Raw genomic sequence first — 14,576 nt, forward strand, 5'->3', positions numbered from 1 at the left:
GTGAGGGCCTGGTCTTTTGTTGGTTTACTCAGCATTTACTCTTCTAACTTTAGTAATAATTACAGCTTAATTTCCTAGTTTATTACTAACAGGATAATTTAAGTTACTAATACAGTGTTAACCAACTTACATTCATATTCACCCTTACTGTAAACAAATAGCTGAAGAGTTATTTACTTATCTGTTACTTACTATTGATAATGGAATATGATTCAGCAGTGCAGTGTTGTAATGTTTATTATTATAATGGTAAATACACATTATTTTTAAAAGCTTTTTTTTAAAAAAGATGTATTTATTTATTTGAAAGTCAGAGAAAGAGGGAGAGACAGAGAGAACTTCCATCTGTTGGTTCACTTCCCAGATGGCTGCAATGACTGGGGCCGGGCCAGACTGAAGCCAGGAGCCAGAAGCTTCTTCTAGGTCTTCTAGGGCCAAAATACTTGGGTCATCTTTCACTGCTTTTCCCAGGCTATTTCCCAGAGCTGAAACAGAAGTGGGGCAGCCGGGACTCAAACTGATTATTAATGTTAGCTGATGATGATAATGTAAAAGGTGATAGTGTGATGTCAGGTAACTTACTTTTTTATCATGGCCTTCATCATGGACACTGTATCTTTTTATTCTTCAGATATGTCACATTTTCCGTATGGTTTCCTTGTCATATAACCTATAATTTTATGAAATATTTTTGTCACTTTACAAATCATTTATTTTCATTTTTATTTTGAAAGTAGAGAGACAGATGTCTTCCATTTGCTGGTTCATTACCCAAATGCCTACAACAGCTAGGGCTGGGCTAGGCTGAAGTCAGGAGCCAGCAATTCAGTCTGGGTCCCCATGTGGGTTACAAAGGACCTAAGCACTTGAGCCATCATCTGCTTTCTCCCAGGGTACACATTAGCAAAAAGCTGGATTGGAACTGGAGTAGTCAGGACTAGAACTAGGCACTTTGGTGTGGGATGTAGGTGTCCCAAGTGGTGACTTAACTGCTGTGCCACAAGCCTTCTTTCAAGTTGTTTTTGCAGCACATATATACTGGAGAATAGAAACACTTTTGTCAGAACAACAGAACGAATGATAGCATCCTCTGTCTACGGATGGATTGAAACATCATTGCTGTTATTTTCTTGTTATGAGTTATTAGAGGAAGAATATCAGGACAGTGGGGTTCAAAGTCTCAGCTAAATAATCAGGATAACCAGAGGACTGTGGCATATAGATAGTTAAAATATTCTATTCAAGGACAATATTTGTTTAGTTTTGAAATGCCTGATGAGTGGAAAAATTAGAGGACATTCCCATTTTGTTCAAGGTGTATTCCATTCCTTTTGGTTTCGTCTGTTTAAAAATGTACAAAACCTAATTGTAATAATGCTTCTCAACACTTAATATGTACTTATTCTGTACTGTTGAAACTCTTTACAAAGGTAAACTTATTTAATCATCACATTAGCAACCCAGTGAGGCAGGTAATAGTGGTACTTGGTAGAAAAACCAAACAACAGGGGTGTTAAATAAATTTCTCAATTTCAGACTAAGAAGAATTGAGATTCAGAGATGCATAGCTAGTCCTGTCTCATCAAATTGCAGTTCCTTACAACGTATTTGTCTGTCTGTTCAGGGGCAGTATTTCTCTGAAAGGCGAAGTGTTTTTGAGGGCTTCCCTCTTGCCAGTATTCCTAACCTAGATTGTTCAAGCCATAAGAACTGTATAGCTATTACAGAAAATCACTTTAACAAAAGTGTTCCATTAATCAAGGTGATTTATAACAAAAATCCATCCAAGTTTGGAGTACCCTGAAAAGATACCCATAGCATTTGGAGGTTCTACCCCTCTAGAGGGTTCCCTTTTTCAGCTATCTCAGAAGCACACTGGTGCTATTTGTTATGAAATGGGTTTGTTCTTCTTACCTATTTATCCCCTTAGGAAAGTTATTATTGCTTATATGATGAAGGCCTTCCTTTATTATTCAGATCATGATTGACTCACATAGTTAAGATGATAAGTATTAAATGTGTTTTGAATTGCAGACCCAAAAAATAATTTATTATTCTTATATGTAGGGTGCATTGGAAAGCAACATATCAAAACTGTAGTTGGTACACAGTCTATAGAGTTTAGCATATGAAAGAAATAGCATTGTTTTTAAGTTGGCAAGAAAGAGTATATAAACAGATCATTGGTTAAATGATGTGGAATCATTTTATTCATTCCAGAATTTGAAAAGTCCTTATGGCGAACAACACTTACACACCAGATTTATTTTTTTCCAGTAAGTATTTGGAAACTAAGTAGTTCCTGTCAAGGTGCTAATGTATTAAGTTTTGCTTATTTTGGTGTTACTGAAGCTAATAATTCTTCCCTTAGTTATGAGCTGAATATTGGTTATTAGCTTAATTTGTGACTCTTAAACATGCAGTAATCAGCGTAAACATCTTAGACTCTTTGTGCATATACTACAGGAATTCTTCACTTTGTTGCTAGAAGCTACTATTTTAACAAAAAATAATTCAGTTGGAAGTAGAAGCATTTAGCAAGTGAGAAATAAAGTAAATTAGCATTCTCCTGTTGGTTTGCACAGTAAGGCAAGATGCAAAATAAAAGTCTTTAATTTGATCTCCATTTTTTTAAGGATTATAGAGCTAGGAATTAGTTTACTAAAGTTTTGTTGGAAAGCTAATGAAGAGAAGAAGAAAAACACTTTTTAATATTTGTAATGATACTACTGTGTGATAGTCCAAGGGTATAATTTTAGTCCTCAGTGTAACTATGCTAATAGTTAAGCATTTTTAAATACCGTAAATTTCTATCAGCAAACATGCTGTAAAATCTGCCATGTAAACACTCCCTTGACGCTGCATTACGCTATAGGAAGGAATTAAGTATACTTGTTACCTCCACTCTGAGCTCCATGTTGTCTTGAACTATTTTCACCTAGGCTTTGGTCCCTACCACCTCACTGAAGCAGTTCTTGTCAAAATCCCCAGGAACTTATCTGTTGTCTCTCCAGTGGTCAACTCTTTGTCCTTATCTTACTGAAACCCAATTTCACTTAGTTTTGTGGACACTAAGATTTCTTCCTTTCTATTTTTTCTGAATCTCCTTTGTTGCTTTTACTCCTCATTATCCAAATATTTGAGCCACTCAGTGTTTGTATTTTACTCTCTCTCTCTCTCGTTTTTGTTGTTGTTGTTGTTTTTAAGATTTACCTATCTATCTGTCTATCTGAAAGGCAGAGTGACAGAGATGGAGAGGCAGAAAGAGATCTGCCATCCACTGGTTCATGCCCCAAATGGCCAAAACAGCCAAGGCTGGGCCAGGCCAAAGCCAGAAGCAAGGAACTCCATCCAGGTCTCCCATGTGATTAGCAGGGATCCAAGCATTTGGGCCTGCTGCTTCCCAGTGCATTAGCAGGAAGCGGCAGTGGAAGTAGAGCAGCTAGGACTTTAGCCAGCACTCCAGTATGGGATGCTGCTGTCAAAACCAGTGGTTTAACCTGCTGCACCAAAATGCCAGCCCCTAAGGATTGGTATTTTAAGCAGCTCTTGTTTGTATGTACTTACATGTTGGATGACATCCTGTCTCATAGTTTTAAGTACCATCTAACTTACTCCCAAATTTATAGCAAGTGCATCTTCTCCCCTGAACTCCAGAATCATATATCTAATATGTATTTAATATCTTTGCTTTAGTGGATAACAGTCATCTCAAACTTAATATGCATATGTCCAAAACTAATGCCCCCATTCTCTTTCTCAGACTGGCTTCTTCTACAAACTTCTTAGTTCCATTCTTCTGCTGGTTCAGGCCATAAACCTCAGAGTTTTCTTTGACTCTCGTCCTTTTTCACCCTACATGGAATCCATTAGCAAATCATGATGCTTATAATTTTTAACTGTATCAGAATCAGAATCAGACCATGTCTTGCCACTGTCACTGATATCATCTGGTGCATCCAGCACTGCAGGGTGTCAGGTTAACCCGAAAGAGGAATGGCGTCGTGTAGTTAAGGAAGCAGACTCAGATGAAAGATTTTAATATGGAGAAACCAGGAGACACTCTGTCCACTGCCAAAGGAGACAGAAGCAGAGGCCCAGATGTCTGGTTACTCCAAGTATTTATTATCAATAGTGATGTGATCGATTAATCATAAAAAATGTGCAGTTTCGTGAAAACAGTATTTCATGAGGAAGGAGTTTAAACATAGTGAAACAGGGAACAATAGCGAGTTTGGGTGTTACAAGAAGGACTTGTTTGCTTGGAATCTGGGAGAAGAGGACAATCACAACGTGGAGGGGTCTTGAGGGGGGCTCATTATTAACTGGGGCAAACGTGCCACTTGCTGTTTACTGGTCCCTCAGCATTTCCTTAGCTGCCTCAGCATCATGTGAAACGACCTTTGCCATTGACATAACTCCACCGATCACCTTTGCAATCTGACCGAGCATGTCTTCAGCAGAATTCAGGCTGTGGGGTGGTCTCAAAAATTTAGGCCTCTAACAGAATTCAGGCCATGTGGTGGTCCCTGATAATCATCCTGACTCAAGACGAACTCATCTTTCTTATTTTGTGGCAATAATTACTGAAATTCTCTTTGTGCATACTCTCCCCAGTTTTTTGCTTCCCTATCCTTTCCGCTGATACTCTCCATACAGTAACTGACGTGATCCTCTGTGATGATGCTGTTAAAGAGCAAGTGTATTCCTCATGCTCAAAGGCCCAATTACTCTCCGTCTCATTTGTAATGAAAGTCTAGACCTTAAGTGGTCTACAAATCCTACAAGATCCGCTTCCTTTTTCTGCTGCCTCCTTTTTCTTTTTCTTTTTGTTTTTGTATTTAAAGTTTTATTTAAAGACCAGCATGTTCATTCACTTGCATTTTGTTTGTGTCTGCTTTCACTAAAATGGCAGAGTTGAATAGTTGTGACAGAAATTATATGACCTGCAAAGTCTAGACTAATTGACTATCTGGTCCTTTACTGGGAGCATTTGCTGAACCCTGCTCTACAATAAAAGTTTCCTTTTAAAAAATATTTACTTATTTATTTGAAAGGCAGAGTTACATAGAGAGGGAAGGAGAGACAAAGAGAGACAGAGTTAGAGAGACAGAGAGATGTTCCATCTGCTGGTTCACTCCCCAAATGGCTGCAATGGCTGCAATGGCTGCAATGGCTGGAGCTGGGCAGGTCCAAAGCCAAGAGACAGGAGCTTCTTCTGGGTCTTCCATGTGCATGGAATGGGCCCAAGGATTTGGACAATCTTCTGCTGCTTTCCCAGCCAAATTAGTGAAGTGCTGGATTGGAAATGCAGCAGCCAGGACTTGCACTGGTGCCCATATGGGATGCTCGCTTTGCAGGTGGCCTTTACCTATTATGCCACAATGCCGGCCCCAATAAAAGGTTCTTGATGGCAAGGACTCCCAGAATGTAGATTGATTTGGCATCCAGTAGGTATTTTTAAAAGTACTCAAAGGGTAGACCAATATATATATGAAAGGTATGACTTTTTTTATAGTTTCTATTCTAATTCTACTTTAGTTTCTTCTACTTTCTACTGCCAACTTGCTTCTGAGTAAGGACATGATATTACAAATTTTCAGAAAGGTGACTTTTCTTGTAGTTCACCATTCTGAATGCTAGCAGTGAATTTGCCACATCTGTGGTGGCTACTTCTAATGGAAAGGCTATCTGACCACCTTACGTAATGACAGGTGAAGGTGAAATTAGAAAATAGTGGACTGTCCCTGTTAGTTACTGTGTACTAGGAGAGCAGGGTGCTGCTTGTTTCTTTTTCTAAGTGGCTCCTATTTGGGCTGCATGATATTTTTCAGTGTAGAATAAAAATCTTCCTGACTTTGAATTGACTTATTACTTTAAAGTACTGAATTTTGTCTAAAATAATTCTCCTAAAGGAGTGGTTGATTTGAGATACACTGGACTTTGCCCTGGTCTCATTTCGAGGGAAGGTTTGATGCCTCGGAAATGCCATGGTAGTTTTGTAATGATGAAGGTTAGATTGCTATTAAAACATTCAGTACCTGCTCACTAGGTTGTTTGGTAATGAGAGTTCTCTACATTTCAGTAGAAATATATGTGTCTTCTGGACTTCTTTAAATACTATTCTGGTGCTTTGTTCTTTTGATCCTTTTATTGGTTGACAGATTAATGATGGTTAAGTTATCTGTGGTTTGTAAACTTTTCCCTTAAGTATAAACTTCTGCTTTCCATTGGTTGTTCATTATAAAATGAAGAATAATTTTTAAAATTTTTCCAAACAATTAAAACTTTACTGAGTTTTAGTTTCTGAACCAAAGCACATCCTTGTATTGAAAATTGACTTATTAATAGGATTTAATTATGGGAATTTATTATATTACTGTGGTTAGAGCACAGCAGTTTTTACATTGTTGATGGAAATGTCTACTTATTAGAAAAATTATTTTTTAACTTTAAATCTACCAAAATATCAGTCTATTTAAATATTTTTGGTTGTCCTTGAAACTATAGATGTCAGTGTTAGACACAGAAGGAGAAATGTTTTTACCAAATGAGGTCTGTTACTACAAAAGGGTGATGTTAGATGAATAAGAAATGTGGAATTTTTTATATTTTTCTTTGTGAATTACAGGGTATATTAATAACAACATTATCATTATTGGCAGGAATGTAAGAAATAGGGTCAATTTTTCATTTTAGAGAGAACTAATTTAATGCATTCAGTATACAATGGTGGTATAGTGTTTTTAAAAGAAGAACTTAGAAGTGCAACAATATGGCAATAATAAAGTTGGCTTACAATATATTATAAAATATTTAAGTAAAACTGGTTGGCAATCTGAAAAACAATCTCACTAATTAGACAGCATTAGAAAATGGTCACATTATATTGTTAACACTTACAGTCATTTAATGTGTACTTTGTATTTAGGATATAGTTCAAATCCCTGAATATCCTAATGCTGTTTTTCTGTTTGTTTAAATGTCATTTACCTTAGCTAAATGTCACAACCATCTGGTCTTCTATTACCACTTGTATTATAAACAGAAAAAGTACTTCTGTGTAGGGAGAGGAATCATCAGATTGAAAGGGCTTGTTTATTATAAGCTGCTGATACACTAAATCCGTATGTCATTTAAATAGAAGAACTACCTAATAATGTCACTTATTACAACTAGGATATCTAAACAAGGGACTCGCTTTTTGCAGACTATGGTGATAAAAACCTGTGCTACACATTCATTTCTCAGCAACGGTTCCCAGGATAATCAGTCATAGCATAGTGCTAATGCCTTGATTGCAGCTGATGTGGAGGAAATTTGTTTACTCTTTTGCTAAAGTGAAGTTCGCTGCGGAGATGACGTGACTTTTTCATCCTATAGCTAACACAATTCTGAAGATAAATTTGACTTATTGTTTACAAGTTTGAGGTGTTTTTGTTCAGATGTTAACATGAAAGAATCACCTGGGAGGACCCCAAACTCAAGGATTTTCTTATGTGTTCTCTGAACGTTTTTAGAATCTGAGCTTAATTTAACAATAATATGTAGTGATAGAATTTTATTTTGTACTACTATTTTTATTATTTATATTTATATAAAGTTTATCATTTCTACTGAGTTTAGGAGGTGGTCCTACAATTAATTAATGTTTTTCAACTAAAAATATTCAGACCACTCAAAATTCGAAAATCAGTATCATTGGTGTACATCTCGTGAGGCAGAATGTAATTCAGTAAAACGTAAATATTTGTTTTCATCTTCAAGCTCTCTATCTGTACTTCGAATTTGCCTGCACCTAATTGGAAAAATTAACAAAGGTTGAAATTGTAACACTGCTGCTCATTGTAAGCATCTGAACCAGCCTCCAAACTCTGCTGCTAATGAAGAGAATATATTCCAAGTATCATGTGGTTTCTTAATCTGATATAATCGTTTTACCAGGTCTGCTGGAAAAGCTGCTGTTGTTTAGGGGAATATGTTAAGATGTCTTTTGGAAAAGGCAACTAAATGAAATTGCTATGTAACCACTTTGTTTAACCAAAATTTGACAGGTTGAGTTTGGTTTCTGTGACTTGCATAATCTTAGCGCATAAAAATATATTTATTACACCAAACTATTCTCTGACTTAAACAGGAATAGGAAAGAGGAATAAGAAATATAAAAGTAGGTATACATGTTATAAAACAGTGGAAGATACTAAATTAATATGAAAATATTGGCTTAACAAGTCATTGTATTGCTAAACTAGACATGTGAGAGTGTTTTCCTCCTGGGTTAGAATTCTCATTTTAAGAAAATATATAAAAATATATAAATCATTTAGCATGACACAGTTAGTGCCTCCATTCTCACTGAACATACACACAAGGCCAATAGAGAAAGGAAATGAAACAGTGTCTAAGAGAGTACTAAGTAAAAGTCTCAAGATATAATTCAAGAGTCTAATCTACCTTCTTCCTGTTCATACTGTGTATGAATCTCTAAGTCAGGAAGTATTAGAGAAAACTGTCATCTGAAGAGACTTGAAATTTGACCCCCTCTCCTTATATAAAGAAAGTCAAAATATGTCTAGGAACATAGACTAAGGACTTTGGACCTCAAACCAATCTCAGCATTCAGGCGTCTTCTTTAAGAGACTGCTTCAGGAACAGCCCGACCACTGGACTTGCGGGGTGGGGGACACTGTGCAGAAAGGTAGGATGGGAATGGAGACTGTAGGCAAATTTGCCAGTTGTTAACTTCTGAACCTGTCATTTTTACTTATGCATGCTATCAATTAATTCCATAAACAGTTATTGAACACTTACTTGGGGGCCAGCACTACATGAAGGTATATAAAGTCCTTGCCTTCAGTAATGTGCAACAGAAATTTCTGAAATAATGAAAACATTCTATATATGTGCTGTCCAGTAGGGTGATAGCTAGGCACATGTAGCTAACTGAATACATGAAATGTGGTTAGAGTGCCTGAGAAACTGGAATTCTTAATTTTTAATATAATTTCTAAACTTTAATAGCCACATGAGTGACTAGTTACTACTGTATTGGATAGTGCAGCTTTAGAAATTCTCATTCAAGCTGCAGGAGCAATGAATAACAATATGGCATAACAGAATTATATACAGAGTATCCAGAGTGGGCAGATAGGATTATTTTCCTGGGAACTGAGCTGGAGTTTTAAAGGGTAAGTAGGAGTTGGCCAAGACTGGCAGCATATTATGAAGGCGAAAGTAAGAGTGTGGCATTGTGCTTTAGGGGAACTGTCAAAAATAAGTTCCTATGTAGGGAATATGTAGTAGGCGGGTAGGTCATGAAAGGAGATAAAAATAAAAGGGGTAAGTGGGGCTCCCAGTTCCTTCTGTGTCTCAAGCAGGGAATAACATGACTAGACTTAATCCTTCAAAGATAAGTCTCATATTAGTGTAGACTAACAGGATGGGTTGGAGCAGGAGAGACTGGAGACAGAGACCAGTTAATAGGCTTAAGTTAGACACAATTGAGATTACCACTGAGAATGGAAACAAGTATGAAAATTTCAGAAAAATTAAGGAAATTTATAAACAAGATCTGATGCTGGAACTGCTATCTTTAAAATGACACCCAAGTTTCAGCTTTAGCAATAAGGGTAGGTGAAATAATAAAATAAGGGTATGGAGAACATGCAAATTTGGGAAATAGAAGACCTTTTCAATTTGGGCAAGTGAAGCCTAAGATTATATTTTAAATTAACACAGTGGCAATTAAATTATTATAGCAAAATACAGTGGCAAAAATACTGTGCTTTACCAAAATGATGTCTAGATGCCTTGCTATTCCCTTCTTTAAGTCCACATAATATGTTTTCATGATCTCTTAGTCAAAACAGTGTTTTCATGCTTTCAGCCCTGGACATCCATCTACTTTTTTGAAGCTACTCTTTGTATCATGCATCATCACAAAAAAATTCCGTCATCCACCTGCACAATATACAATTTTATATTCACAAAGCTAGATTTCATTCTAAATAATGTGCAGGGTTTGCAATGTTAGAATTGTGTTTTGATGGATAAAAACATAAGTTGGAGAAGTGTCATGGAAAAACATACAATGATGTCATTTTTAAAAATGCATTAGTAACACCGCATACAAAAAGGCCTACATTTTGTTTCTTTTTTTAAAAAAATTATTTTTTATTTGAAAAGCTAGAGAGAGAGAGAGAGAAAGAGAGAGAAATCTTCCATCGGCTGTTTCATTTCCCAAAAGGCTGCAATGCCCGGGGCTGGGCCAGTCCAAAGCCAGGAGTAGGAGCTCCATCCGGTGGGTGCAGGGGCCCAAGGACTTGGGCCATGTTCTGTTGCAGTGGATTCATTCTGAGAGGAGGAGCGTGGTGGGGGCAAGAGGCACGGAGTCACCACACAGATCCCAGGAATCTGGTGAAAGCAGGCAAGAGGTGAGCATCCCGCAGACTCCTTTATTTCAGTTGGTACAACAGCTTAAATAGCCAAGGCAGCCAATCCGGTCAAGGGGCGGTTTATGCCCTAACCAATCACAGTCTGTTGCCAGGCAGCATCCGAAGCCATCCAATTACAGCCTGTTGCCAGGCAGGCTCCGTTGCCATGTGGTTTCTAAAGCCATCCAATCACAGCCTGTTGTCAGGCAGGCTCTGTTGCCAGGGGGTTTCCCAGGGGGTTTCCAAAGCCACTCCTGAGTAACTGACGCTAGCTTGCCAGTGGCCATCTTGGCATGGCCTTCTCATTCCACCACAATCTTCCACTACTTTTCCAGGCACATTAACAGGGAGCTGGATTGGAAGTGGAGCAGCCAGCCTCCAACCCATGCCCATATGGGATGCCAGGATTTCAGGTGGCAGCTTAACCTGTTACACCACAACGCCAGCCCCTGGGCTACATCTTTAATCATTTCTTTATTGGAGTATGACCTCTTTTCTACTGGTGATATATTTCTAATACCATTTCAGATATGAATCTCTTTTCCAGCCAATGTTTATAAGAATCAGTTATGCATAGGGGCAATAGGAGATTGAAAGGAGCCACAGATATTCATCTGTAGCGGTACATGCATACAGGGATGAGTTTGGACTTTGGGAATTATTATGGGAAGTGTCAGGAATAAGACTTTTGTTGGAAATGTATTATGCAGTGTGTATTTGCTTTACTATTAGAACTGTTTAGAACTATTTTTCTGAGCGCACAAGAAAAGTCATTATTTTAGTACTTAACCATATTCTGTTACACTCTGAAATACTGTATGTTGCATTGTTATACTTATTTTGGATTATGATAACAAGAGTATATTTTTAAAAAATATTTATTTATTTGAGAGGCAAGGTGACAGAGAGAGAGAGAGAGAGAGAGACAGAGATAGAAAGAATGAATCTTCCATCCACTGGTTCATTCCCCAAATGGCTGCAATGGCCAGGGCTGGTCCAAGCCAAACCCAGAACCTAGAACTGTATCTGGATCTCCCAATGTAGGTGGCAGGGGCCCAAATACTTGGGCCATAATCTGCTGCTTTCCCAGGTACATGAGTAGAAAAGTGGATAGGAAGCAGAGCAGACAGTTGGAGCTCCAATAGGAGGTGCTAATGTCTACAGTGGCAGCTTAACCCACTGTGCCACAACATCGGCCCCAACAAAAGTGTATTAAAGTGGAAGCCAGAGATAATTTTAGAATGAGAATATAAAATGTGTCTTTTAAATACTAATCCCAAACAAGGCAGGTAACATTGTGTTTACAAATAGAACAAAAAGGAAGTCAGAGGGTAAGATGATTCACTGTCTGATAAGACTGGGATCTTAGTGTTGGATGACCTGGATGGAAAACCCTATGCTGCACTTTCAAGGTTCTTCCTTCACTTTCTGAATAGTTGGTAAATGAAGTAGATGTTTCATAAAGAAAGACCTAAATATTCAGTATTTAATAAATATTGCTTGATGAAGATGCCTGTTAAAGGACTAAAATGTTAGTCTTTTCTATTAACTTGGGATGATTTTATCTGAATTTAATTGAACCAGAGTAATTAATATGGTACTTATTCACAATTATTGTACATAATGGATTCAATTCAAAGACTCCGTTATAACCATACCTGTGTAATTGAATACAGTGTAAAAACAAAAGAGCTAAAACTAAGTAAAATTGCCAAGTGCACTTGACTTTGCAGAGAACTGGGTAGGCAGACTGCTTAGAAACAAAGAAAGCCCGGTAGGCCTCATTCACTACAGCAGCTGGGGCAATTGCTAGGGAGTTCTCTTAGAGTGTTTACAGGATGCCAGGAGCCTTGTGTTACTGCATTTGGTTCTCACAGTATTTCTGTAAGGTAATTTATTTGTCCTAGTTGAATAGATGAGGTTTAAATAGCATGTACAAGTGCTTAACTGGAGGTTTGCATAGCTGCATTGGGACCTCAGGACTATGACTCTGTAAACTGTATCTTCAACCACTATCCTTAACATTTCAGAGATTACTCACTCAGACTGGATGAAAGTATTGAATACTTACGGAGAAGATGGAGCTTAGCCTGCAATATCTGTAAGAATGAGGAAGTCAAGTCTTAGACTAAGCAGGGAGATACTCAGTAATGAAAGAGAAGCTGTTAATAAAAAGTCTATCTTCCAGTCACATCCCTGTGCCGCCTACTAAAACTTCTTTATAGATTCCTCTTTTGCAATGATTGGCTGTATCCTAAGGTGGCAGGCATCAGTTTCATTTTTTTTTTTTCACTTTATTTGAAAGAAACACAAGAGAGGGAAAAAGAGAGAGATCTTCCATCCACTGATTGACTCCCTCAGTGCCAGCTAAAGCCAGGGCTGGGTCAGGCTGCTGCCAGGAGTGAAGAACTCAGTCTGGGTTTCCACTTGTGTGGCAGGGACCCAAGTACTTAATTTAACATCTGCTGCCTCCCAGGGTGCACATTAATAGAAAGCTGGATTGGAACAGGAGTTGGCAGGACTGGAACTAGGTACTCCTATGTGACAAATAGGCATTCCAAGTGGTGTCTTAAATGTTGGAACAAGTGCCTACCCTTGAATCATTTTTAAGTAGAAAAGGACAGTAACAGTCCCAAGACTGATATGGATAACATAGTAGTAAGGCAGAATTTTTTTTTAAACTTTTATTTAGTAAATATACATTTCCAAAGTACAGTTTATGATTACAGTGGCTTTCTTCCCCATAACTTCCCTCCCACCCACACCCCTCCCATCTCCCACTACCTCTCTCATTCCATTCACATCAAGATTCATTTTCAATTCTCTTTATATACAGAAGATCGATTTAGTATATATTAAGTAAAGATTTCATCAGTTTGCACCCACACAGAACAAAAAGTGTAAAATACTGTTTGAGTACTAGTTATAGCATTAATTCACATTGAACAACACATTAAGGACAGAGATCCTACATGAGGAGTAAGTACACAGTGACTCCTGTTGTTGACTTAACAATTTGGCACTCTTGTTTATGGCGTCAGTAATCTCCCTAGGCTCTAGTCATGAGTTGCCAAGGCTATGGAAGCCTTTTGAGTTCGCGGACTTCGATCTTATTCCGACAGGGTCATAGTCAAAGTGGAAGTTCTCTCCTCCCTTCAGAGAAAGGTACCTCCTTCTTTGATGGCCTGTTCTTTCTACTGGGATCTCACTCGCAGAGATCTTTTATTTAGGTCCTTTTTTTTTTTTTTTTTTTTTTTTCCCAGAGTGTCTTGGTTTTCCATGCCTGAAATACTCTCATGGGCTCTTCAGCCAGATCCAAATGCCTTAAGCGCTGATTCTGAAGCCAGAGTGCTGTTTAGGACATCTGCCATTCTATGAGTCTGCTGTGTATCCCACTTCCCATGTTGGATTATTCTCTCCCTTTTTGATTCTATCAGTTAGTATTAGCAGACACTAGTCTTGTTTATGTGATCCCTTTGACTTTTAGACCTATTAGTATGATCAATTGTGAACTGAAATTGATCACTGGGACTAGTGAGATGGCATTGGAACATGCCACCTTGATGGGATTGTATTGGAATCCCCTGGCACATTTCTAACTCTACCATTTGGGGCAAGTCAGATTGAGCATGTCCCAAATTGTACGTCTAACTTTTAGATATTTTTAAGTGAGAAGAAAAAGAAGCATGGCTACATAGAAATAGTACCCATTGAAATAATCAGTGTGTTGTTCTGGGCCTGTTTCTTATAATCCTTTGTCACGCATTTCATGTGCAAGCACTTCAGGTTACCAGATAGTCCACTGTCTTAATTAGCTCAGGTGGGCAGAATGTGGACAAAGAGAATGTCAACAAAAATAGTATATTAGTGAAACTGTTCCCTGAGTTTGCTTTCAGAGATACTAATAACTGGTACTTGAGACACTTTCATTACTTTTTTAAAAATTAAAGATTATTAATGTTTTCTCAGTTTTGTGTTTTTTAAAAGTAATAATTTTTATAAATTTTTGCATATATGTTTGTTTATGGCTTTTGCTGCTATTGCATGAAGGTAAACAATTATTTACTGATGATGTTTCTAATTTTGTTACATGATTTGAACAAACACTTGCTTTTATATAGTCTTTTTAAATAATATTAATAA

General features: G+C 37.6%; 2 protein-coding genes across 33 annotated transcripts in view; one reads left to right on the plus strand and one right to left on the minus strand.

Moving 5' to 3' along the window:
* IMMP1L (inner mitochondrial membrane peptidase subunit 1) overlaps positions 1 to 14,576 on the plus strand; it is an 84,118-nt gene that overhangs the window by 60,538 nt on the left and 9,004 nt on the right. For 7 of the 31 annotated variants that reach the window (XR_011387824.2, XR_011387820.2, XR_011387825.2 and 4 more), the window contains one exon: positions 2,221 to 2,276. The exons of the other annotated variants lie outside the window; for them this stretch is intronic. The gene's annotated coding sequence lies outside the window, so the exon portion shown is untranslated. The remainder of the gene's footprint in view (positions 1 to 2,220; positions 2,277 to 14,576) is intronic. 31 annotated transcript variants of the gene reach the window in all.
* DNAJC24 (DnaJ heat shock protein family (Hsp40) member C24) overlaps positions 10,144 to 14,576 on the minus strand; it is a 76,991-nt gene continuing 72,558 nt past the window's right edge. For both annotated transcript variants that reach the window (XM_089310049.1, XM_070072021.2), the window contains exon 5: positions 10,144 to 10,413. In XM_089310049.1, the coding sequence (XP_089166175.1) occupies positions 10,349 to 10,413 (65 nt within the window). In that variant the 3' untranslated portion in view covers positions 10,144 to 10,348. The remainder of the gene's footprint in view (positions 10,414 to 14,576) is intronic.

Source organism: Oryctolagus cuniculus, chromosome 1 (genome assembly GCF_051225735.1).
Source record: "Oryctolagus cuniculus isolate XC-2025 breed Fujian yellow rabbit chromosome 1, ASM5122573v1, whole genome shotgun sequence".
NCBI classification, from domain to species: Eukaryota; Metazoa; Chordata; class Mammalia; order Lagomorpha; family Leporidae; genus Oryctolagus; species Oryctolagus cuniculus.